The sequence below is a fragment of the Hyaena hyaena genome, unplaced genomic scaffold, assembly GCF_003009895.1.
Source record: "Hyaena hyaena isolate Hyena2069 unplaced genomic scaffold, ASM300989v1 scaffold_388, whole genome shotgun sequence".
Classification (NCBI taxonomy): domain Eukaryota; kingdom Metazoa; phylum Chordata; class Mammalia; order Carnivora; family Hyaenidae; genus Hyaena; species Hyaena hyaena.
In genome coordinates, this window is record NW_024081021.1 from 837,307 (window position 1) to 863,399 (window position 26,093).

The 26,093-nt window shown below is 39.1% G+C and overlaps 1 protein-coding gene across 1 annotated transcript in view; it reads left to right on the forward strand.

Annotated features, from left to right (window-relative positions):
- The first annotated feature begins 7,112 nt into the window (after positions 1-7,112).
- The window catches only part of ARHGEF33 (Rho guanine nucleotide exchange factor 33), a 48,866-nt gene continuing 29,885 nt past the window's right edge, over positions 7,113-26,093 (forward strand). The window contains exons 1-7 of the mRNA XM_039251256.1: positions 7,113-7,137; positions 8,697-8,746; positions 15,966-16,130; positions 16,452-16,573; positions 17,931-18,073; positions 20,961-21,020; positions 22,276-22,500. Coding sequence (XP_039107187.1) covers positions 7,113-7,137; positions 8,697-8,746; positions 15,966-16,130; positions 16,452-16,573; positions 17,931-18,073; positions 20,961-21,020; positions 22,276-22,500 — 790 coding nt within the window. The remainder of the gene's footprint in view (positions 7,138-8,696; positions 8,747-15,965; positions 16,131-16,451; positions 16,574-17,930; positions 18,074-20,960; positions 21,021-22,275; positions 22,501-26,093) is intronic.

Here is a 26,093-nt window from a genome sequence, read left to right on the forward strand (position 1 = left end):
ACATTTCCTCTTTACCCTCCCCCCAACATAAAAAGTTCTCATTCTACTAAATTAGAAATGGGCACTAAAGACCCATTCAATAAAGGACACTGAAATGGAAATTAACTCAAGTCTGCTTTCAATTAATTTCAATTCCCCAAAGTGCCAAACTTTCCTTTTCTGTCACAGCAGTAATTGGAAAGTAATAGACAATCCTAAGTTTTGTGGTCTTACGCGTGTATGCGTGTGTGCGGTATACATTCTAGGTCAGTCTGGGGGAGGGTCAGGAGATTTTTCTCAGTGTTCTTTAGGCTTCTATTAACTTTACTAATATTATAAACTTTATGATTTTCATAAAAATCTGGCTATAACTTCTTAGGTTAATTCCTATTTCTCTATTGCAATAATTTTAGAGCCTTTGTTTTCAAGCAGCAGAAACCAATTTGAAAAGGAAATGCTTCCCCACAAGCTGTGGTTTGTTAATCAGGCGAGAACAAAGAGACTCCGGTTGAAGGGGATGGAGAGGGGGGACCAGGACTCCACCAGCTTGGTGGCTTTGCCCCTGTTCCCAAGGCAGGTTTGAAAAAGCCCAAGGGTGGATGAGCACTGGGTGTTATGCGGAAACCAATTTGACAATAAACTATTTGTAAAAAATAAATAAATAATAAAATAAAAAGAAAAGAAAAGAAAAGAAAAAGCCCAAGGGTTTTGAAGAGTACAGACTGAAAACCATTGCTCTTTATAATGATCAGGCATGGTTTACTAACTAACAGGCTTTTCCTAAAAACACTTCTCAAGGGTCTGCCAACCCTCTGCCAAGGCCCAAGGGTGTTTTCAAAGGCTAGCACTGCTGTTGGAGTGATGGAAAGACAGGAGGAAGACGGGAGAAGTAGAATCCGTATGAACTTGGTGAGAGGGACGTGGCAGCGTTTGATGGCCTCTCAGAGGTAGACAGTGATTCCAGGGCAGTGAAGGACAGAGCAGAGAACAGGCTTAGAGAGTGAGGGATTCCCACAGAAAATGAAGAGAAGACTGCAAGTAAGATCTCAAAGGGAATCTCAGAATGTAGTAAGGCTTTTTCTAGAAAAAGTCATACTACTTTTCCATGCGATCTTGTTGTTATCCTCCCTTTTAAAATGTGCCTTTAAATAGGTGTTACTGGGGCGCCTGGGTGGCTTAGTCGGTTAAGCGTCCGACTTTCGCTTGGGTCATGATCTCGCGGTTCGTGGGTTCAAGCCCCGCGTCGGGCTCTGTGCTGACTGCCGGCTCAGAGCCTGGAGCCTGTTTCAGTCTGTGACTCCCTCACTCTCTGACCCTCCCCTGCTCACGCTGTCTCTCTCTCTCTCTCTCTCTCCTAGAAATAAATAAAACATTAAAAAAAAATAGATGTTACTCGTTAATATGACCGTAGTGTTTGAACTAGTAATTCTTTTCCGGAAAACTTGCCTAAGGAAAAAGTGTCTTAAATACGTTAAGAAAAAAAATGATATTCCTTTTAATATTCATTTGTTATAGTGAAAAACAGAAAAACTATCCTAATGTTCAATAATTTGGGGAATGAAAGAAAACAATGCCATACTTCCTCAAACAACTATCTTTCAGTAACTAAATATAATCGTGTGTAACTATTTGAAGAAAGCCACGAATAATAAAAGCACCAGTTCTGAAATCAGAGAACTGAGTTCCAATTCTGACTCCCTCTGCCATTTTTTAACTATGATCCTGGCTATAATATTACTTCCTTTTTCCAAGCCTCAATATTCTCTATAAAATGAGGATAATGATACATGTCCAACAGGACCAAAATGAGGATTCAATTAAATGTGAAAGTATAAATAAATATGAAGCATAATGCTTGGCACATAGCAGCTCTTCAATAAATGTTATTTCTGTCTCCACCATTCTTTCTATAGTACATGGAAAGATGCTTATGCTCTATCAATAGATTTGTTGACAAACTTAAGGAAATACATGATTTCCTAGGAAAAATATAAATTACAAAACTAAGTAGAAACAGTAGATAAATTACTTTTGAGAAAGATCTGTCTACCTTTTTAAAAAAAAGGCACTAGGTCCAAATGGTTTCATAGCTACACTCTATTATCTTTTAAACACCCGATAATTCCAATTGAATTGAAAATTTTCTAAATTACAGGAAAAGATTGAAAACTCTTTAATTCATTTTAAGAAGCTAGCATAACCTGAATGCCAAAAAAGAATAAAAGACAAAAAACAACAGACCTCCCACAGATCAAAATCATTTATGATTATAGATACAAAATGTCTAAATATTAACAAATAGAGTTCAGTGTATCACATAAGGTGTGTCCATGGCCAAGCAAATATAGGAATGCAAGGATGATTCAACATCAGGGAATCAGCATAATGCATTATAATAATAAAGGAGAAAAAAGCAATTTTATCAATAGCTATTGGGAAGACTAATAAAATACAGTGTCCATTCCTAATAAAAACTTTTAGTAAAATAGAACTAAAAAAGAACTAAATAGAATTACTTAAGTAAGATAGAGATGATTTACCAAATAGGAAGTATCATTCTAAATGACTTTAAAGACATTTACATTAAAATCAGAAAATGGATAATGATGTCCACTATCACCTTTATTAGTAAACATTATTCTGGAAGCTCTAACAAATACAATAAGACAATGAAATGAACAGTATAAATATTTGAAAATAGGGATAAAAATCACCTAGAAAGGGAGCACCAGGCCATCTCAGTTGGAAGAGCATGTGACTCTTGATTTCAGGGTTGTGGGTTCGAGCCCCACATTGAGTATAGAGATTACGCAAAAATAAATAAAATAAAATAAAACTTAAAAAAATCTAGAAAGCCGAAGAAATACTCATTTAAAAATCTTTCATAATTAATAAAGGAATTTTACTAAGGTGGCTAAATGTAAACTATGCAAAAAAAAAAAAATAGAGAATACAAAACCCAGCTAGAAGTAGATGTAAAAAAATGTCATTTAAAATAGCAATAAAAAATACTTAAGAATAAATTTCACAGGAACAGTATAGGATCTTTAAGAATAAAACAATAAAATCTGATTGAAAGACCTAAATAAAACAAGATCCAGTCAAACGGACAAAATATATATGTTCAAGGATGACAAAGTCTGATGTAAGAAAACATCAGTTCTCCCAAATTAATATATAAATCTAATGCATTTCCAATGAGAATTTAAATTTTTTTTGTAAATGATCTTGGAGTTCATTTATTCATATGGAAAAATAAATGTCAGGTAAAGCCAATTAGAAAAAAAATGATAGTTGATTTGCCTTACCAAATATTTTTAAAACACAGAAGAACATCTATAGTTTGTGGTTTGGGAACAGAAATAGAGAGATCAGAATGGGATAAAGGACCCATAAAAGATCTCTGTGTATATGGGAATCTAATGTGTGGCAAAAATAATACTCAATTCCATGAAAGAAAAGGATGGATTATGTAATGGCTGGTGCTGGTACAAGTGACTATCCATCTGGAAGGTAAAGAAATTAACATTCTCTTGTACCATATATAATAACAAATTCCAAATGAATGAAACACTTAAAAATAATGAAAGCTCTCGAAGAAAATTTAGGGAAACATATATATAAAATCTTGGGGCTGCACAGAGCTTTTTTTTTTTTTTTTAATGTTTTATTTATTTCTAGGAGAGGGAGAGAGAGACAGCGTGAGCAGGGGAGGGTCAGAGAGAGAGGGAGTCACAGACTCTGAAACAGGCTCCAGGCTCTGAGCTGGCAGTCAGCACAGAGCCCGACGCGGGGCTCGAACCCCCGAACCGTGAGATCATGACCTGAGCCGAAGTTGGACGCTTAACCGACTGAGCCACCCAGGTGCCCCTAAAATTTTTTTTTAAATGTTCATTTATTTTGAGAGACAGAGAGCAAGCAGGGGAGGGGCAGAGAGAGGGAGACAGAATCCCAAGCAGGCTCTGTACTGTCAGTGCAGAACCTGATGTGGGGCTCAAACCCACAAACAGTAAGATGACCTGAGCTGAAATCAAGAGTGAGACGCTTAACTGACAGAGCCATCCAGGTGTTCCTGACTACAGCGAGCTTTTAAAGCAGGTCAGGAAATCGAGACATAAATAGGGAAAAAGTTCTATTTGACTTTATAAATTCAAAAATGTTTCAATAGCAAAAGTGACCACAAAGTCAAAAGACAAAAAATACAGTTGGGAATAATAATTAAAATTCACATGACAAACAAAAATCTAATCTCTAGCATATAAAAACTTACTAACTGATACAGAAAAGACAGACGACTCAATGGGAAAAATGCAATGCAGAGGAATAGGTGATCCCAAAACAGCAAATCTAAATGGACAGGAAGGACGTGTAGTAACCAAGGTGCTTGGTAACTCTAGCAATCAGCGAAAGTAACAATGAAATATCCCTTTTTACACTCATCTGACTGGCAAGAACTGAAAACTGTTAACATCTACTCTTGGCTGGGATATAAGAGAAAAGCTACTCATACAGTTTTCCTTGGGGATATGAGAACAATCACAGCCTTTTTGTAAGGCAGCCTAGTCATATCTATTAAAACCCCACCTAATTAAAAGCACTGATATTTAAGCCTCTTTGTACCAAGCTGTTTGCTGTAGCATTGTTTGCAGTGGCAAAATGATGGAAATAGACGCAATGTACGTCAACACAGAAATGATTAACATAGGTCATTCATACCTTAGGTATTATGCAGCCAGCAAAAGTAACTTATTAGCTCTATACCTATTAACTTGGAAAGACTGCCATGAAATAAATAAGATGCAGGGAGGCATAGTGTGAACCTACCATGACCTGTATGTTCTGTATATATGCTTGTATGTGGTTATATGAAAATGGAGAGAGGAATGGAAGAACACTGGCAGATTGTTAACACCGACTGGGACTGGGGAGGAATGCTCCCACTCTCTGCTAAAGTGGCCGCAACAAAAACAACATGAGGAACAGGGATCCAGGTTTTTTTTTTTTATTTTTTAAAGTTTATTTATTTTGAGAAACAGAGAAGGGAGAGGTGTGGCAGAGAGAGAGAGAGAGAGAGAGAGAATCCCAGGCAGGCTCTATGCTGTCAGCACAAAGCCTGATACAGGGGTTGAACTCACGAGCTGTGAGACCATGACCTGAGCCGAAACCGAGTCAGACGCTTAACCGACTGAGCCCCCCTGGCACCCCAACAATGATCAGGTTTTAAAAAGAAAGTAAAATGCTTATGCTATAATGCAGGTGAGATAGTGGGTACACGTAGGTCCATGAACAATCATGTAAAACATTTAAGAGAAAAAAGACTGGCAGGCAATACAACTAAACAATCATCATGGTTGCTTAAGTGGAGGCAATGGAGTTGGTTTTTTCCTCTACGTTTTTCAAATTTTCTCTAATGTGGTTTTGTTGCTTTTGTGTTAAATATATAAAATAAAAATTCTTATTTACCTTATATTAACCACACCCTTTTGATTATGTCTTATAATCTGTGGCCATGTGTACATATGTGAGCTTGATGATGTCCTAACTCTGAAAATGTGTAAATTGACATTTTATCTATGATACATGAGTGGTATTTTGGTTTGTTTTCAGTTAGTTGTAAATTAGATAACTAAATCCCTAGGAAGTAATTAGCCATAAAAACATGGCTTCACATATTTCAGGATTTTTTTCCCTCTAAACAGTAACAGAAATTACTTCTAACAGTAATTTTCAAAGCTCTGTGGCTCTGGGCAGGTCATTTCTCTTTCCCTCTCCAGACCTCAGTTGCTTCCCCTATAAATGATGAAGCTGGATGAAATTATTTTCTCAGGGACTTTGGCTCTAACATTCCATGATTTAATTTATATATATCATAGAAGGCATTAGATGTCAAACAAATAGTTGCTAAGGAGAAGAAAGTTTTCATCTCAGTATCACAACAGCTGTAAAAGACATTCAGATAACTGGAGAAGATGCCCTACGCTGATGTAACGTTCATGCTCATGTGAACAGTGTATAAGATCCCAGAAAGTATATAGCCTTGACTTTCTTGATATCCCTCATTTATGAATTGTATATGTTGACCAATAATTGGAAAGGATTAAAGATCTAGATGGCCAACAAGGGAGCCAATGTCCACAACACTAACATTTAATTGCAGTTTGAACCTGCAGCTTCACGTCCAATGGTTAATACAACCAGGCCATATTCGGTAAGCACCTCTGTGTGTGGTCTACCAGGTGCTGAAAGTGGGAACAAGGTCATCCAGGAGCTTACTGTAGGATGAAATAGAAACAGGTGTATTGGCCTTCATACTTGCTCAAGTTGTTTTTTTTTTTTTAAGATTATTTCCCTGAACTATAACGTGTTAATAAAATCAATGGTTCTAAAGTAATTGATATGATCCAAAAAAGAATATATTAAAAACTATATATGAAAATTTTTAAATTAAAATTTTTTTTATTTTTTAAATTTTTATTTATTTTGAGAGAGAGATAGAGTGAGTGGGGGAGGCGAAGAGAGAGGGAGAAAGAATCCCAAGCAGGCTCCACAATGTCAGCACAAGCCCCTGGTTCAGTGGGGCTTGAACCCAGGAACTGTGAGATCATGCATGACCTGAGCCGGAATCAAGAGTTGGACACTTATCAGACTGAGCCATCCAGGTGCCCCTAACTTTTTTTTTTTTTAATGTTCATTTGTCTTTGAGAGAGTGCAAGCAGGGGAGGGGCAGAGAGAGGGGAACAGAGGATCGGAACCGGGCTTTGTACTGACAGCAGTAAGCCTGATGTGGGGCTTGAACTCAGGGACTGCAAGATCATGACCTGAGCTGAAGTTGGATGCTCAACCAACTGAGCCACCCAGGTGCCCCAGTTACCTTTACCTTTTAAACTAGACATTAACTTAGTATCTTTACTCTTCTGAAATTACATAAACCTCAAGTTGCCTCTGACAGCTGTGTTCATTCTAATCATTTTAAGTTAACACATAAAGTAAGTCCAGTTACTTCACCAGTTTTTCCTGCTAACCCTTACTCTTGATTTCAATGGACAGGTCCAGAGAAGAAGGGGTGGCCTGATCCAGGGATAATGAAGATGGAATGCTGAAGAGTAAGCTGGAGGAAAGAAGCAACAGGCACCATGGAAAAGACCAAAACAAAGCAAGGTTAGCTTTTTCCTATGTCTTGCTTTAGATCTCAGAATTTAGGAAATGTAGGTTTCAGTCTTCCCTTGCCATTGTATCAAAACATGAGAATATATGCCTTGACTATTCTCATTTCCTTATCATCATATAATGACCACTAAGAGCATGGACTTGGTGCTGGAGAAACAGGAAATGCCATATCTGTCATTTGATCTGAGTTGTTATCTTATTTTTCTTAGCAATAACTTTGGGACTTGCTTCAGAACAACCTGCTGAATACAAGGCCAAGATACAGATTCAACTAATAAACATCCAACACCTTCTAGGATAGCCTAGAAACATAAGTTCTTTTTCTTTTCATCTTTACAATATAGAATCAACCATACAGAAGTAGTTTCTGTCATCCTCTCCAATTTACAGATAAGGAAACAGTCATAGAGAAGTCAGGCTACAATCACAAAGTGTCAAAGTTTGATCTGGGAGCCTGGTCTTGGTTCCCATGTTCTGGTTTGCCGTGGTACCAGGCTGTTGGAACATAGTATAAAATGGGCTAAGTAATCTTTACTCAAACTTGTGTGGAGAGTTGTGGTGATCTTAAACCATCTGGATTTTATAGGAACAGCCTTCTGTCTGTGGAAGTTCTGGGCTGAGGTCATGTATTATTTATGAACTTAATACACTGAGGTTGGCTCTTCTAAGGAAGGGTTTTCTGTACCAGCATATCTTAAGAGAACAATATATACATCCACACAACTGAATATTTGCAACCAGGGTTTTCATCTATCAACTGCAGTGTGACACAATGGAGAGATAGCTAAGTGGGTGAGCACTGAGCCGTATGTTTTACATGATTGTCTTTCTTCATGACCAACCAATGTGGTTCTGCAAGGCATACTGTAAGCCAACCTTTTTTCTCCCTAGTTTGTTAAGTGGTTTTTATTACCTACTACTTCCTTTGTATTTGCCCTGTGTTTCACAGTCTATAGTGTTGCCAATACTATTCTTTCTGCCTGTATCCTTTCCTTTGACAATTCCATTCTACCCATCCTCTGGCTCCCTAAGACAGTAAGATTGCCTTAGGTGATCTGGGCAGTGACAGGAGGAGAGAGCTCAGAAGTTTGGCAAGGACACTGTATGCAGGCCTCCTGAGAACAACAGAGTGGCAACGAGACAGGTGCGGGGGTAGCCTTCCTGACTGTAGAACTACCCCGTTAAGTAAACTTCAAGGAAACTTGTGCCAGCCCCAAGGACCTGAGGGAAACTCTTCATGGGCATTCCCTTCTGGCTGATTAATGAGCATTCATCACTCGGTTTGGTTGCAAAACTTCCCCACCGTGGTAGAGCATTTTTGTTTTGTGGTGGTGTTGTTGTTTTACTACAAGAGTTATATCAAATAGATATGGTTTGGTCATTAGGATGTGAGTCTAGAAACCACCTACACCAGCTTATGTTTTGTTCTTGTATCATTGGTTTCTTGTCATGCAGCCACAGATTTCAGTCCCCTCATTCCCTACATGTGTGTGAAGGGGATAGGGACAGAATGAGTTGTGGCCATTGAACAAAGCTCTTTCTTCCCACAGGAGAGAATGAACATATGCCGATGAATAATCCTTCCACACAGATTTACCAGGTAAAGACAACTTAGATTGTTTTGAACACTCTATGTGCAATAGTGATGACTATCATTTAGGTATAAAGGTTTCTGGCACTCAACAAGTGCTTCCACATTTGTCATTGGTGTTTGTTTACTTAACAAGACTTTGGGGTGGGCGGGGCAGAGAGCACCATTCACATGGTACTTTTGAGAAAACTGATGTCTGAAGAACGACTTATCCAAGCTATAAATTACAGTGCCACCACCCCCACATAAGCTCTGCTTGTCTTGCCTGCTGCCACCGTCACTATGGCCATTTAACCGTGCGGTAACATTTCCGTAAGAGAGAACGAGAAAGCAAGGTCTGGTTTTCCTTAGTTTGCTATTTGAGCAGGGAACAATAAGAATTGAAAGGGGCTTTACATTGCACATGTTCAAATATGGTGATAGAAAAAATTTTAAGCTCCTTTTAAACAATGAAAATAATTTACAAGAAAGATAGAAATCCTTCAAAACATTTTATAATATGTTTGCAATGAGGGTCACGTTGGTCTGCTTTGGCTTTCTAAACAGTATTTACTTGGCTTCTATCTCTAAATGTAAATTTAAAGTAAAATTCTGTCCTTAAAAATCATGGAAGTTGATGCTGATATAACATGTACTATGGAAGCAGTTTAGGCTAGGAAAACCCATGCTCCTGTCTGGAGTTAAGGCACTGTTATCTGGAATGCATGAGAAGGAAGAGAGAATTGCTAGGGCTTGGTAGAGGCTGGGAGAAAAGGTGATTTCAAAGTTGGTTGTAAGACTTTAAGCTTTGGTAAGGAGAAAGAGTGGTCTCCTGAAAAGAGATGCAGGAATCCAGAAGAACGGAGAGTTTAGGGGAAAATGTTATTTAGATTAGTTGAGTTTAAGTGATGAGTAAAGTGAAAATAGCAACAGTTCCCAGAAATATCATGCAAGAGATCACTGCTGTGGGACCGGTCAGACAGGACCACACAGGATTATGAAAACATTTTTGTAATCATGTTGCTCCCAGACCAAGGCCAGCAATGGGAAGGGGTAGAGGAAGCAACCTCATTTCAATTGAATATGTATTGATTGAGCAGTTATTACCTGCAAAATCAACTGCTTGGCCTAATGAGAAATAAAACAGATGCAATAGACATTCACAGTTGATTTTTAAGTATCCACCACCTGGAAAACATACACACTAAATAGCTCATACAAGGTAGGCCATTGGAAGGATTATAACAGAGGCATTGATATGGGGGAGGGATGAATGAATATTGGCTGAAGGATCTGAATGAGGTATTTAAGGACAAGCCAGTCATTTGGTAAGTGGATATGGGGAAGGGTATTTCAAACAGAGGGACCAGCTTGAACAAAGGCCTGGAAGCAGAGGTCTTTCCTCAGTGCTAATTTTATGTTTCACTTGTCCACGACCTCCAAATGCCTTCTCTGCCCACCTCCCCTCTGTTCACATCTGACCTGTGTAAGGCATTTGAATGAGTGTGTCTTTAAACTGAGCTGTGATTTAAAATCTGTTATAGATTTTATGTAGGTCACTCCCTGAATATTGGCTAAATATAGCGGCAGTGGGGGGTGGCCTCATTCTCTTACTGTATCAAAAATCCAAGTACATCTGCTCACGGTTGAACCAATGAAGCAGTGGAATGAAGTTGGTCTCTATGACCTCTGTGATGCTGTGATTATAACCCCCTCCTTGTCTTAAAAGAACGCTTCCTAAGTCCCAGTCTGTTTACTCCAAGCAACATTTAACCAAAAGAAGATCAAGGAGAAGTAAAGAAGAAGAGGAAGAGAAGGAGGGAAGCAGGGAGAGGTTAACTATAATAGAATACAATCTATACCAAAAAGGGAGAGCAAAATATGAATTTTGAAGCAAAATATGACATTTCAGCCATTTTCTATCTCTTTATTTTCTTGATAAACCCCCACCCCTGCCTGAAATTACAGCAAATATTAACTTGTTTCTTTATTTTTTTTTTTTATTGTGTGTCTCCTTCTCTAGAATGTAAGCTCCAAGGGCAGGGATTTAGTACATTTTGCTCTCTGTTGTATTCTCAGCATAAAGTACAGTGCCTGGAATATAATACACATTCAATAAATATTAGTTGAATGAATGAATGAAATTAATATCTGCAAGATGTGTGTATTGCTTTGAGCCAAGAGATTTGATGCACTTATTCATTCTGGTGCCAAATGATGTTTGGAAAGTTGTCTCATTCTTCTGGGGGAAATTGTTGGCTTTTTCCTTGGGGGAAAAAATAAAAGAAGAGGTCCTTACTTCATACCTTAATCCAAATAAACTAAAAAAATGGATTAAAGGGCTAGAAATAAAAAAGTCAAACCATAAAAGTTTAGAACTAGTGAATATTTATCTTCTCTGGACGTGAAATGTCTTTCTAAGTAAAACAGAGCTGGAGAAAATCACAAAGGAAAAGGCCAAAGATTTCACCCACATCACAATGAAAATTCTTCCTAAAGATATATATTTAACAAATTTAAAGGCAAATAACCAAATGGGAAAAACTCTTACAAAAAATATCATAAGGGTTTAATGATATATAAATAGTTGATACAAGTCAGTAAAAAAAGAAACTTCAGGGACCTCAGTCGATTAAGGGCAAAGGACACAGACAATTTACCAGAGTAAAATTACAGATGGCTAATAAATAGAGGATAGAGGCTTTTGAAGCTTCTGACAATTAATTAGTAAATAGTGAAATAATTAATAACATTTAGCTCTGATGAGTGTCTGTAAATTGGTGGAAGCTTTTGTAAGAATTATTAGTTAAAATACAGTAAAAGTGTTGAAATGTTCATACCCCTAATTGGCTCTCTGTTCTTTGGATGGAGTAAGGTACATTGACCCAATCAGGTCATGGAAGCAGACAGGAGAATGAGCACTACCATCTCCCAGTTCATCCCAGAATTATTACCAGAACAGGTGAATCTGTGTGGATACACTAACTGCTCCTTAGCTCACATGCCTTTTGATTTGAATCCAAGTCTATCCACTTCAATCTCATCCTTTGTCCACTGTGCATAGGCCTCTCGTAAGTTCACCCAGTCTCTTTTCTGGAGTCAGACTGTGTTGCTTCAGACTGACTAGTTCCTTTTGCACAGGGATTTTAAAAATAAGATTCCATTAACATGAGAAGTGCTGGTGGACTCTGCCAGTCAAGGCAATAGATGTGGTAGCTGCATCATTTAGACCAGCTCAACTCTCGCCTAATGATGTGAATTCCAACTGTGTTTTTGGCTCACTTGTGGGGATGTAAATCCTGTAGCTTCCATCATTTATATTACTTATTTTTGTATATTTTGTCCAAGACACGTTTTTCTAAATGCACTAATTTAGCCTGTTAGTTCAAATACTGTCTAACATCCTTAAACTCCCTGTAATTTCATATTTAAGAATTTATCCTAAGGAAATAATCTGAAATATGTACAAAGCTTTAAATAAAAAGCATTATACATCAGCATTATTTATAATGTTGAAAAGTTATCAACAACATAGATTTCCAACAAGAGTGAATGAGTAAACTCTGGCACATCCACAGGATGGAATATTGGGTAGCCATTAAAAATATGAAAAATTTCGAAGGCTATAGGAAAAGGCTTATAAGAGTGTTTGGCGAAAAAGGGAGGGGCTGAGTCAAAATTCAACCACCACAACTGTAGTGTGATTTCAACCATATAAGTGTCTGCACTGACATTCATAGAACAAAACAAGAGGAAATGTGCCAAAACATTCGTGGTTATATTAAAGTAAGGAGATTCAAAGTGATTTTTTTTCTTTTTTCTTTTTGTCTGTAATGAAAAGAATTTAAGAAAATGAATTATGTGCCAAAAGGACCTCCAACTGAAAAACTATGGGAACCAGTCCTACAGCAATAGGTTTCATCATTAAAATGGTCATTGTAAGTTTTCTAGGATTTGTAATTCCTGTTCAAGCCTCATCTCTTTTTGCCATTGGGGAATATCTTCTCGCACCAGAGGCATTAATTCTACTAGGCCTGTGGTGCATTCGGGGATGGATAAGATAAATACCCAGCATGCCACACTTCATATCAGCGTCCATAGTGCCCAGTCAGAATGGGAGTGTAGAGGAGTAGACTTGGGAAATTTACTCTTGACCATTCAGGCAACTTGCTTCCACTTTGTGTTTTAAATTACTAGATTTATGGGGATTAGTAACGAGGCCTAAAATTAAGAATATGAAAACTGGCAGAAAATCCATGTTTCCTCTCTACAAACCCTGGTTGAGGGGGAAACCAAAGCAATTATGTTGGCAGCATTGCCATCATGTGCTGCTTTTCACAGAGTCTTTAGTCAGGTGTTGTAGGAACTCAGCCTGCCTTGTGGAGATTTTTCAAATCTTCTCATTTATGACTCAGCAGGGTTCTCAAGGCATAGGCCCAGTCCCCTGAATTTGCCTCATAGTAGTCATTGACCTTGATAATGGGACAGAATGAAGAACAAGTCTGTGTAAAAAACAAGTTGGAAAGACTTGCATAATTTATGAGAATTTAATTTGAGGGATCTTTGGTGGAAAAAAATTGGAAGACATTGATTAAAATTCACCTTGAGAAGAGTTAGGAAACCACTTGAGAAGAGTTAGGAAACCAAGAAAGGAAAGAAAATTGAGAAACGGAAATTAAGAACAGGAAATAGGAAGAATTCGGACTCTTCTCCCCTATTTCTTTGAGCCTAAGATGCCCTCTGTGGTACCCTAGGCTTCGAAGTACAAGTCTTCCCTGAACCTGCCTCCAGTGGGAGCCCGTCTCCAGCGGCAGGATGGAGGGATCATAACCTCTCTAGAGCAGCTTCATGAAAAAATCAACGAGATGAGGAACGTGTTCAACTCGCTGGAGAACAAGGTAGACACCCATTTCTAATCCTTGGGGTGGGCTGTGGGCTGTCAAACGAGAAAGTTGAAGAGAGAGCAGGAAACAGATGTTAAGTCCATGTCCTTGGACTATTTTTTATTCACAAAGGAATGGCCTGTTGGTACTGGAAAACTAGCCCTTAGCAGTTAAAGATATTGAGCCCCACGCATCTTAAAAGCGACATGTTGTCTCAGGTGTGTGATTGTGCTCACTTCTGGCATCCCCTTCCTGGCTGGTCAGTGGTTGTGGAGCCATTTGTAAAGCAGTACTGTTACTTCAGTGGTAGGGACCCAAGGAGCTCCAAGTAATATATGGGACGGAAATGGGCTCAGAGCTTAAAATGGTTTCAAAATTCCCAAAGTCCCTATACAACCTGGCTGTTAGGGAAAACTTAATTTTTTTTTTTGGAGAACTGGGGTTCTACAGGTGAGGCAAAGTCCTTTCCCCCTCAAGGATCCTACTGCTGCATTTTTCTCCTGGGAAAAACTCCACACATCCACCTCAAGGAGCAGCGATAATGAAACCTATTTCTGTCGGATAGTGGTTCCCTTGCTTTTCAAACAGGAAACCTGAGCGAATTTCAGAGCACCTGAATGAATGTCAGGTTCCCTTCCTTCAATTTTAAAACTTACATAAATTTGGCTTTGATATTATATAGCTGTTGATTCCCTTTTTAGTCTGTACACAGAAGATGAATTTACATAATGAGAATGACCAGATCAAAACTAGTTGACCTGGTGATTTCATCCATTCTGATGACTAGCTTAGGATGTGTACTAAAATCCATCACAAAGATTAATTGAGAGTAAAAATGACTGGAGTGAAATACAAGTTGCTCCTGTTTGTTTCTCCGGCTTACAGCCCTGAAAACGTGGCAGATCCTGCCTTTGTCCTCAGAATGATCTCTCTGGTTCCTCTTATTTCTCCCTATTCCCAGCCCTTGAAAGAAACCTTTGCAAGGCACAGTGCCTCACAAAACCTATATTTTAAAAACGTGGTGTAGGAGACCAAATCATTTTTACAGTGGGAGGTGCCTTTGCAAGTTGGAATCATTTGGATAACCAGATTCTGAAAATGTTTAGAAATATGCATCTGAAGGAGTTTTGCTAATTTTGTGAAAAGCTGTTTCAAAAGAGAGATCTGGAGCTAAGAGCTCCTCTACTTAGCAGAGTGTAAGGTGATAAATTTCAAGAAAGTGATGTTACTATATTATTGTTGTTGTTACCTTAACTCTCTGTCTGTTGAAAATGCTTTTTTCATTTGTTCAATAAAAAAAAAAAAACCCTGAACTTTAGAAGTGCTCCATTTTCTCCACATTTCTGTTTGTGCTTAACTTTTTGAGTTGCCACTTCAAGGAGGAGAAGAATTAAAGTTTCCTGAACACCTTCTGTGTACCAAGCATGCACTGTGGCAGGAAGCTTACCTACATTTATTTATTAATTCTCCAGACAGCTTGTGAAATAGCTGTTAACGTAGTTATATCACGTATGAGGAAAATGTTGTAAAGAGGTTAACCAACTTGCCTGAGGTCTTACTTCTCATAGGAGAGAGCTAGGATTTGTACCCTATCAGACTCCAGAATTGACACCTTTTCTTATGGTGTGGAAGCTGACAACAGAAATCCAATGTGCGTACTCGTACACGGCCAGGCTTGACTCTTGAAAAGAATTCAACATCACTATCAACAATGTGCTGACCTCCTACCATTGTATCTATTTCCTGACACTGTAAATGCCATTATCTCCTTTTCCATGGCATCATTCAGTGATATATATATGTATACACACACACAGAAACACACACATATATATACACATATACACATATATATGGTTTCTTCATTTTCAAAGAAATTCTCAGATATGCTTAGTTATTACTCTCTTTATCATTTTTTAAATTTTTAAGGAAAAAAAATGACTGAATTTCTTCATTTTCTTATAACACTAGGGATAATATGACCCATCCCTTCTTTCACGGAATTGAAAGAGTTACTGGATCAAGATTGTCTTTCACATGCATATGTTGCTTTTCAAGTAAATCTCACTTTGATTAAAGGTGTTAGAAGAAACAGTAGCTGGCAAGGACACTTGTAAACTTAATTAATTGCTTGCTTGCTTGCTTGTCACTATCAAGCTTCAGCGTGTGCTGCATATAACAGACCCTCTTTCCCCTAAATGGATGGGGCCTAAAGTTGTCAAAACTTTAGTCTACCAGTAAATAAATGAGGTCTGTAGATCTTCAGGAGCCTGGTTTCTCAAGCAAAAGGAAAATTCAAGGGGTCAGCAGTATTCCATATAATAGTTAATAGCAAACTGAACTCACTCTTGGCGATTATCATTTAGTTGCAGGCCTTGGCCTCTGAGCTGAAAACTGGCTTCACAGAAGCAATGCAAGAGCTGTCCAGAATCCAACATGGCGAGTATGCTTTGGAAGAGAAAGTTAAGAGTTGCCGATGTTCCATGGAAGAAAAAGTTACCGAGATGAAGAACTCGTTAAACTATTTCAAGGTAGGCTCCTCTCCTATTTCCCTGTTAAACAGAGGTTCTTGGTCTTAGTCACAGAAGTAGAAAATATCTTTTCATGTAGCAGCCAAATCTAAGAATTTTCTCACCTGGTCCATTCATTAATTATCATGCAAAAAATATCTATTTCATGTTTTTCTTTCTTGGATCTCTGTGTTAAAAGTATAGGCCACAGTAGAAATAAGATGCTCATCTCTCATTCATTCATTCATTCAACAAATATGTAGTAAAGTATGTACTATATATCATGTTGTATCCTTTTACCTCTTTTACCAGATTAAATATGTAGCAATTCCTATTTTTTAGGAAGAGCTGAGCAATGCCATGTCAATGATTCAGGCCATCACTTCCAAACAAGAAGAAATGCAACAGAAAATTGAACAGCTTCAGCAGGAAAAGAGAAGAGAATCTCGAAAAGTTAAAGCCAAGTGAGTGTCTTACAAAAAAATTGGCCAAAGGCAAAGCCATAAACAATGGCTTATCCAGTGGCATTCAGAACACCTTCCCTGTCATCGGTATACAGCTAACTGGCTATATACTACTGGAATCTGTGGGTCAGCATGTGATGGCAGTTACAGAATCACAGAAGTTGGTTGGCATTAGGACACCTGGGTGGCTCAGTTGGTTAAAGGTTTGACTTTGGCTCAGGTCATGATCTGGCAGTTTGTGGGTTCGAGTCCTACGTCAGGCTCTGTGCTAACAGCTCAGAATCTGGACCCTGTTTCTGATTCTGTGTGTGTGTGTGTGTCTCTCTCTGCCCCTCTCCTGCTCACACTCTTTCTCTCTGTCACTCTCAAAAATAAATAAACATAAAAAAAAGAAGTTGGTTGATATTAAAGATGGATGTTGATTATTACATGGACTCAATATAATAGGAAATAGAATGAAAATGATAGAAGATGATATGGAGAATTTCATTTAAACCGTGAAAATGTAAAATAACAAGAAAGATGTATTTAAAAATAATGACTGGTGTGTTAAGATAGTGGGGTCACCAGTGATTTTCTTTTTTTTTAATTAGTTTTCTAAAATTTCTCTAATGTTACTACTAGTTTACTACCACTGAAAATTAATTTATGTTAATAGCTCAACCAGGTTGAATCAATTAAGTCTCACCATTAAACAAATGCAATAATTATCATCATGTTTTTAAATTATCACATTTAGAGGAGCCTAGGTGGCTCATCTGGTTGAGTGTCTGACTTCGGATCAGGTCATGATCTCACAGTTCCTGAGTTCGAGCCCCACTTTGGGCTCTGCTGACAGCTCAGAGTCTGGAACCTGCTTCTGATTCTGTATCCCCTCTCTCTCTGCCTCTCCCCCGCTCACACTCTGTCTCTCTCTCAAGAATAAATAAACTTAAAAAAAAATAAATTATCACATTTAAAATAGAAATATGCCAATAATAGTTGTGTGACCCTGGAGACTGGCTTATTATTTTTAATTGAAGACCTGCTGCTTCCTGGGACCGTTTGTGTTGTTTTGTTAAGAGAATGTAAGTCATCCCAAGCAGATTGTCACCATGGCAAACTCTGTAAAGATCCTGATGACAAGGAAGCCAGTAACAGAACAACAAAAATATAAGTATTACGGTAGGGATGCGATTTATACATATTTGAATTTTTTTCTTCAGCTTTGGTGAATTGCTAACATCTGTTTTTAATTTACAAAATCGGTGATTTTGTATGCTTTAGCCTGATCATTTGGAATTTTTCTTGAATTATTCTGAACTGACTCTCTCTTGAAGCCCTCAGGTAATTAAGACCCTTTGTTTCCCTTCCCCAGGAAAACTCAAAAAGAAGAACATGGCTCACAGGCCGGGCCTGCTCAAGCACAAGGAAGTCCTTTCCGTTCAATCAATATCCCTGAACCTGTTCTTCCGAGTGAAGACTTTACAAACCTTTTGCCTTCTCAGGCCTATGAAAAAGGTATAGTTTGCAAATCATATTGAATTAGCCAAGCCTTTCCCCTGGATTCCTAGAGCTTAAGTAATAGTGAGAATGGGTTTATGTCTTCCATCCTTATTTTGTTTAATGTTTATTTGTTTTGGGGCGGTGATTGTAAAGGGCAGAGAGAGAGGGAGACAGAATCTCAAGCAGGCTCCGCACTGTCAGTCCAGAGTCCAACGCGGGGTTTGAACCCATGAGCTGTGAGATCATGAGCTGAGGTGAAATCAAGAGTTGGATGTTCAACCAACTGAGCCACCCAGGTGCCCCTGTCCTCCATCCTCATTACAAGAAAATGATGTATTGCTCAGAATTATTCCTCTTGTAACTGGAGTTCAAGAAGAATCCAGAGGATCCTAAGAGACCAGGAGAGTCTGCCCAATTTTAAAAGATTTTCTTTTTGGGGGCGCCGAAGAGCCATAGCTGGTGCTGTCTGCTGGCCAACAGTCACTAGCACATCCCTGATCCGAGGGATGATAGAACAGACGCTAGGAAACTGTTCCTGGCAGGCCTAAGGAAACCGGCTTTCCATCCAGTTCCATCTATGTATAACCGTGTCCAGTTACACGTCTGCTATACTTTTGTATGCTCAGCAATGTACAGCAAAGCACTCATACACAGGAGGGTGAATGTAGACATTAACATTGTTTAGAGGAATTGTCCTCTTTGTCTTTCTCTCTCCTTTTTTAAAAAAAAAAATTTTTTTTGGTTGCACCTAGAAAATCTCCAAAAGAGGCTCAAGGACTTCTGAACCATTTGTCAGCTCCTTGGTGGCAGGGCTGGTGGTTTCCTACCTTTTTGGCTGAAGGACACTAATATTCATATATTATATGAATTTATAGATAATAAATGTGTTCTGAATAATTAAATTTAAAAATCTGAATCAGGGGATGCCTGGGTGGCTCAGTCAGTTAAGTATCCGACTTGGCCTCAGGGACCATGGTTCCTGAGTTTGAGCTCTGCATCAAGCGAGCAGGGGCCTGACTCTGGGCTCCGGCACTCTCTCTCCCTCTCTCTGCACCTCATGGAATTCTCTCTTTTCCCCTCTCTGTCCCTTGCTCACTCACAATTTTTCTTTTTCATAAACAAACAAACAAACAAATAAAGCTAAATCAGATGGCTTTAAAATTTTTTTAAAAAACATTTATTTATTTTTGAGGGACAGAGACAGACAAAGCGTGAGCAAGGGAGGGGCAGAGAGAGACACACAGAATCCGAAGCAGGCTCCAGGCTCTGAGCTGTCAGCACAGAGCCCAGCACAAGGCTTGAACCCACGAACCACCAGATTATGACCTGAGCCGAAGTCAGATGCTTAACCAGTTGAGCCACCCAGGCACCCCTAAATCAGATGGCTTTCAATCAGTATAACTTCTCAATACGGATTTGCTTTTATTTCTGTAGTTTTTTTATTTTTTAACCTCTTTGAGTGGTTACTTTCGAGACCCATAGGTACAGCTCGGCAAAAACTCCCTGGTCCATCTGGGGAACGAGGGAGGGGGTTCATCACAGGTGGCTCTATTTTCTTTGCTCCATGTCTTAAAGAACATGACGTAAAAGGATGATCTTATTAAGAAAGAATATGGGACAGCCTTGGAAAGTAGAGGTCAGAACAATGCCAGGTCTGGGGAAGTTGAACATGTTCACAAGATAAAAGATTTAAAATGATACTCGTGAAGTGCTCGATGGAGCTCAGCTGTGTGGTGGTAACTCCTCGCACCCGTTATAACAGAGGCGGCTTATATATAACATAGTTGGTTCATAGCCACTGCAGAATTTGGGAATAATGTGCCATAACCAGACATTCTGGATATGATTTGGAGGTATGTTATGTTAAAACTCAGGATCGAAGGGCCAAACTTTCAGAAAGGGTTGGTGTACCCACTGTTAATTGTAAAATGGTTGCCTAATCGCTCCAAAATGCAGTAGGTAAAAATAGCAAACATTCGTTCTGTTACAGTTTCTCTGAGTCAGGGATCTGTGGGCACCTCTGGCTCAAGGTCTCTCATGAGACCGCAGTCAAGGTGTTGACTCCTCCACTTCCCCTTCGTCTCCCCTTCTATCCATCCATCTTCGCAGACACTGACTTAGATGGTGGGATACAGTAGTGAACAAAACAACAAACATTCTGCCTTCCTGGAGCCTTTGTTCTGAAGGAAGTGGACAATGAACAGGATAGATAAACTATGTAGTTTGTCAGTTATAAGGAGAAAAGTAAACAAGGTGTAATTTTAGAGAGGGTGCCCCGTAAAGACCTGAAGGAAGTGAGGAAGGGAGCTCACGCACACCACAGGGAAGACAGAGAACAGTCCGTGCCAGGGTCCTAGTGGGAACATAACTGGGATTTCAAGGAAGACCAGAAGCAGTGGGGCTAAGGCAGAGTGAACAAGGGAGACAAGAGGAGATGGGGTTCAAAAAACGAAGGAAGCAGCAGGCAGGGAAGGGGGCAGATATTTTTAGGGCCTAATGGTCATTATAGAGCCTTTGGCTTATGGGAAGCCATTGGAGGGCTGAGCAGAGGAGTGATAGGGCCTGACTTACATATGAACAGCATCGTTCCTGCTCTGCCCATCAACACCATCTTCACCATCATAGTTAAACAATAATTTAACTCTTACTGTGTATAGTTTACACATAATAACTGATTTAATTCTTATGGTAGTCTATGAGGTAAGTGCCACTTAGTGTATCTTTTTGCAAATGGGAAAATAGTGCTTGCCACTATACTGAAATTTTATTATTATTATTTTTACTGCTCCATCTCCCTCAGTCAACTGTCCACTGTGAGTCTGTCCCCAGTGTCTAGCTCATAGAAGGTGCCAGCCCATGTCAGTGGAATGAGTACTGACTGAAAGCATTCCTTCCTCTGCAGCTCAAGAGTCCAGGTCCATGCATATAGGAGACAGTAATGTGAAGGGGATGATGGGTCCTGGTAAGTGGCTCTGTTTTTAGTTCTCTTTTCTCTTCTACCCTTTCTCTGCTTCCACCTTCCCTGTTTCTCCTCCCTCAGTCCCAAAGCAGGCATGAAAGAACTCAAGCAAGAGGAAGCACTATGGTTCTAAGAATCCAAGATGCATGGTGGAGTTAAACTCAAGGAGAGAGACTCAGTTAAACCCAAGGAGAGAGAACCGGTAGGGATGTTTAAGACAAAACCAGTATTCTTGGTTCTTTCTGGCTCATTTCAATTATCAATGAAATAACATTCACTGAGAACCTACAGGTATATGTAACATGACCTAAGTTTTCTGTGGACATGTTTTATAGTTTATTTAATTTAAAAGTTATTTACTTAATAGACAATTCACCAATATTTTATAAATGATTTTATCTTCCCTCCCTCCATTATCAGGACCAAGGAAGACAAATGCCACAAGAAAACATTGTGTTTGGCATCTTTCTTCTGTATTTATTTCCCCCTTATGTGCTCACCTAAAAGGAAGGAGATGTAGGGAGTCAATGCATACTATTACAAACTAATTATATTATTATATAAATTTTTAAATTATTATTTTTAATGTTTATTTATTTATTTAATTTTAAATGTTTTATTTATTTCTGAGAGAGAGAGACAGCATGAGCAGGGGAGAGTCAGAGAGAGAGGGAGGCACAGAATTGGAAACAGGCTCCAGGCTCTGAGCTGGCTGTCAGCACAGAGCCCGACGCGGGGCTCGAACCCACGAACCGCGAGATCATGACCTGAGCCGAAGTCGGACACTTAACCAACTGAGCCACCCAGACACCCCCAATGTTTATTTATTTTTGAGAGAGAGAGAGAGAGAGAGAGCCTGAGTGAGGGAAGGGCACAGAGAGAGGGAGACACAGAATCTGAAGCAGGCCCCAGGCTTTGAGCTGTCAGCACAGAGCCTGATGCAGGGTTCAAACCCACGAACTGTGAGATCATGACCTGAGCCAAAGACAGCACTTAATTGCCTGAGCCACCCAGGGGCCCCTATAAATTATCTTTTAAAGTGCCTTACTTAGTAGCGACTATATACAAGGATAAAGGATGTATAGGCCAAAAAGAGAGAGATGATCCTTTGTTAACTGTGGAAACTTTTAATCCTTAGTTGATATATTTAATCCTCAAGGGGGAATAGTTGTACCCAAATGGGCATAATATTTAACAGTTAATAACAAATATAATTTAAAAAACCCCTCAGATATTGATGGCAGGTGTTATTTTTCAGGAATGAACCCAACAACTCCTGAAGCTGAAGAAAACATTAAGTCTTGCCTTTCGGCTGATATCCAGCCCAAGGGCCATCTCTCATCTGGTGTGTGGAGGCAGCCTAAGGATGGTAAAGAATGGGGAGAGGAATATGTCACGAAAGACCACCCAGATAAACTCAAGGACGCTGGCCAGGGCAGACACAGCTCCCTGGAAAATGTTTTATGTGAAACCTCTTTAGCTGGTAAGTCCTAAAGGGGAAAGCGGGCTGAGATTTTGAAGAATGGGAAACATACAGGCTAGAATTCTTGAGGTCTAGGTTCAGTGCAGATATGAGACCACCTGGTCCAGGTCTCCTTTTCAGGTGAACACAAAAGCCTATAGAGGGGAAGGGACACACCTGAGGTCACACGGCCAGCTTGGGTCCACCACCTTGATTCTGGGGATTGATGACATCTAGAAATGTGGTGCTTCGGGGGCAAAAAGGCATAAAGCTGGTGGAGAAGAGGGCTGAATTTTGTGAACTGTTTTGTCAGTGATGCGAAATCTTCCAAATGTGCATCTTAGATCAGAAGTCGGCCACAAAATACCAAACACTGCAACTGGGTCTGTCTTCCCTCCCTCCCTCCTTGTTTCCTTCCTGTCCTTTCTATCACTAATTGCTACTGAACACTTATTACATGGCACATAATGGCATTTCCCTCCGACTATTCTGTGGAAGGTAATTTTCAAAAATTAATTTTTATTATCAAACACATGAAAAAATAAATATTACTAAAAGGTTTATTATGAAGAAAGCAGCAACTGCTTTAAGTTGTTTTCACAGTTTCTTCTGGTACTTGCTTCCGTGATTTAAAACCAGTTTATGCTGCTGGGTTTTTTTTTTATCAGTACTTTACATAAAGCAAAATTCACAAAGCTTAAAAATAAATAAAAATAAATAAAAACAGGGGCGCCTGGGTGGCTTAGTCGGTTGAACGTCCGACTTTCGCTTGGGTCATGATCTCGCGGTTCGTGGGTTCCAGCCCCGCGTCGGGCTCTGTGCTGACTGCCAGCTCAGAGCCTGGAGCCTGTTTCAATCTGTGACTCCCTCTCTCTCTGACCCTCCCCTGCTCACGCTGTCTCTCTCTCTCTCTCTCTCTCCTAGAAATAAATAAAAAACATTAAAAAAAAATTTTAAAAAAATAAATAAAAACAATAAAAGGGGGAGCCTGGTGGCTCAGTAGGTTAAGACTCAGTAGGTTTGATTTCAGCTCAGGTCATGATCTCACGGTTCATGGGTTCGAGCCCCGCGTCTGGCTCTGAGCTGACAGCCAGCTCAAAGCCTGGAGCCTGCTTCAGAGTCTCCCTCTCTCTCTGACCCTCCCCTGCTCACACTGCCTCTCTCTCTCTCTCAAAAATAAATAAAACATAAAAAAATTTTTTTTTAATTTACAAAGCTTAGGTTTAAGCTTATTGGCTTTTTATATTTGTATGCATATCCCCTTGTGATCTCTCTCTGGATCAAGATATACAATATTTCTGTTATCCCAGAGCACTCTCTCATGCACCTTACCACCTGAAGAACCACTATTCTGACTTCAGTCACCATAAGGTAGTCTTGTCTGTTCTTGAACTTCATAAGGAGGGAATAATACAATGTATACTCTTTCGAGTCAGACTTCTTTCTCTCAAAATAATATGTTGTGTGTCACTCATTCAGTTCTTCATTCCTTTTTACAATCACATTGAATACACTTACCACAATTTGCTTATCTATTTTCCTATTGATAGATATTTGGATTGTTACCAGGTTACGGCCATTATAAATAAAACTGATGTGAATATTCTCATCTAAGTCTTTTTTGGATGTATGCCCTCATTTCTCTTGGGTATATAACTCGGAGTGAAATCTCTAGATCATGGGATAGGATTATGCTTAACTTTGAAAGAAAACATCCAACAGTTTTCCGAAGTGATTGGAATATTTTATACCCCTACCACTAATGTCTGAGAGCTCTGGTTGCTTGACATCTTTCCCAATATTTAGTATGGTCAATCTTTGAAATGTTAGCCATTCTCATGGGGGTGCACTGGTATCAGATTATAGTTTTAATTTGCATTTCCCTGATGACTAATGATGTTGAACGTCTTTTCACACGCTAATTGGTTATTCGTACATCTTCTTTTATGAAGTGCCTCTTCTTATTATCAATTACTAGGATTTCTTAATATGTTTTGGGTATGAGTTCTTTGTTAGGTATATGTGGAGAGAATATTTAATTCTGGTATGTGGCTTGCTTTTTCACTTTCTTAATATAATAGTCTTTTGATGAATGGATGTTCTTAATTTTGATGAGGTTTATCAATTTTAAAATTAAAAATTTTTTAATGTTTATTTATTTTTGAGAGGGGGGGCACTAGTGGGGGAGGGGCAGAGAGAAGGAGACAACAGAATCCAAAGCAGGCTCCAGGCTCCAGGCTGTTAGCACCCAACATGAAGGGGGAGGGCTCGAACCCACGAGCTGTGAGATCATGATCTGAGCTGAAGTTGGACACTTAACCTCCTGAGCCACCCAGGCACCCCAATTTTAAACTTTTTAAATGGATTGTGACTTATGTGTCCTTTCAAGAGATCTTTGCCTATCCCAAAGTTGTGAAGATATTCTGGTTTGTTTTCTCCTCAAGTCTTTATAGTTTTAGCTTTCACATTGAGATCTATTACTTATCTTTTTATTTTCTTTTTAGATTTTATTAAAAGTAAACTCTACATCCAAGATGGGGCTCAAACTCATGACCCTGAGATCAAGAGTTGCATGCTCTACCAACTGAGGCAGCCAGGCACCCAATCTATTATTTATCTCAAATAAAGTTTGATGTATGGTGTGAGGGAGTCCAGGTTCTTTTTTTTTTTTTTTTCTTCCTCATCTGGTTATCCAGTTGCTTCAGCACCTTTTACTGAAAATATCTTCCTTTCCATATTGAACTACATAGAGAATGTCAAGAGATTACATGTAGGTGGGTTTAATTCTGGACTCTATGTTCTTTTTATTCCAATTAGCAGAGAATTTATATCTTGATAGCATTGTGTCTTCCAATCAAAGAACGTGGTATTATATGTCTCCCTTTACATAGGTCTTAACTTTCCTTGGCAATGTAATGAAAAATCTTTCATTTACATTTTTCTTATTTTCCCCAGAAACATTTGCCCCAGAGACCTCTGTCATCCTGCTCTGGGCTGGCCTGTTGCACTGCTGCCTTCCCGGGACTCCCCACTCTTCCTTGGAATTCCCTTCACAGTCCCATGTTAAATTCCTGTTCATTTGTTTTTATCTTGTGCGTCCTTCTTGGTTTCCCGCTTTACTTCTCCTTTGATGGAACCTATTGTCCAGTAACTTGCACATATTTAGTTGATAATTTAGGTGAATATACCTCATCATTTTGAAGCAATTGTACCATTGTCCTCTAATTTCCAATATTACTGTTGGAAAGCCCAATACTATTCTGATCCCCAGTCCTTTGTACGTTAACTTGATTTTTCTCTCTGGTAACTTTTAGAGTCTTCTTTACCTTTGGTGTGCTGAAATGTCAGTGGCGAAAAAGCCTTTTTCATTAATTATGCTGAGTACAATGGGATCCTTCCTCTAGAAATGCATGTCCTGGTATTTTTTTTTCTGTTATTAATTTGATAATATCCTCTCATCCATTTTCTTTCTTTTCTCTGAAACTTCTATTAATTTGATGTTGGGTCTCATGGATTGATTTTTTTCCCCCACTACCATCTTTTTCTGATCTACTTTTCTTCAATATATCTCTTTCTTGTTTATGGGGGGAGGAGTGGGGAAGAAGGCAGGAGAC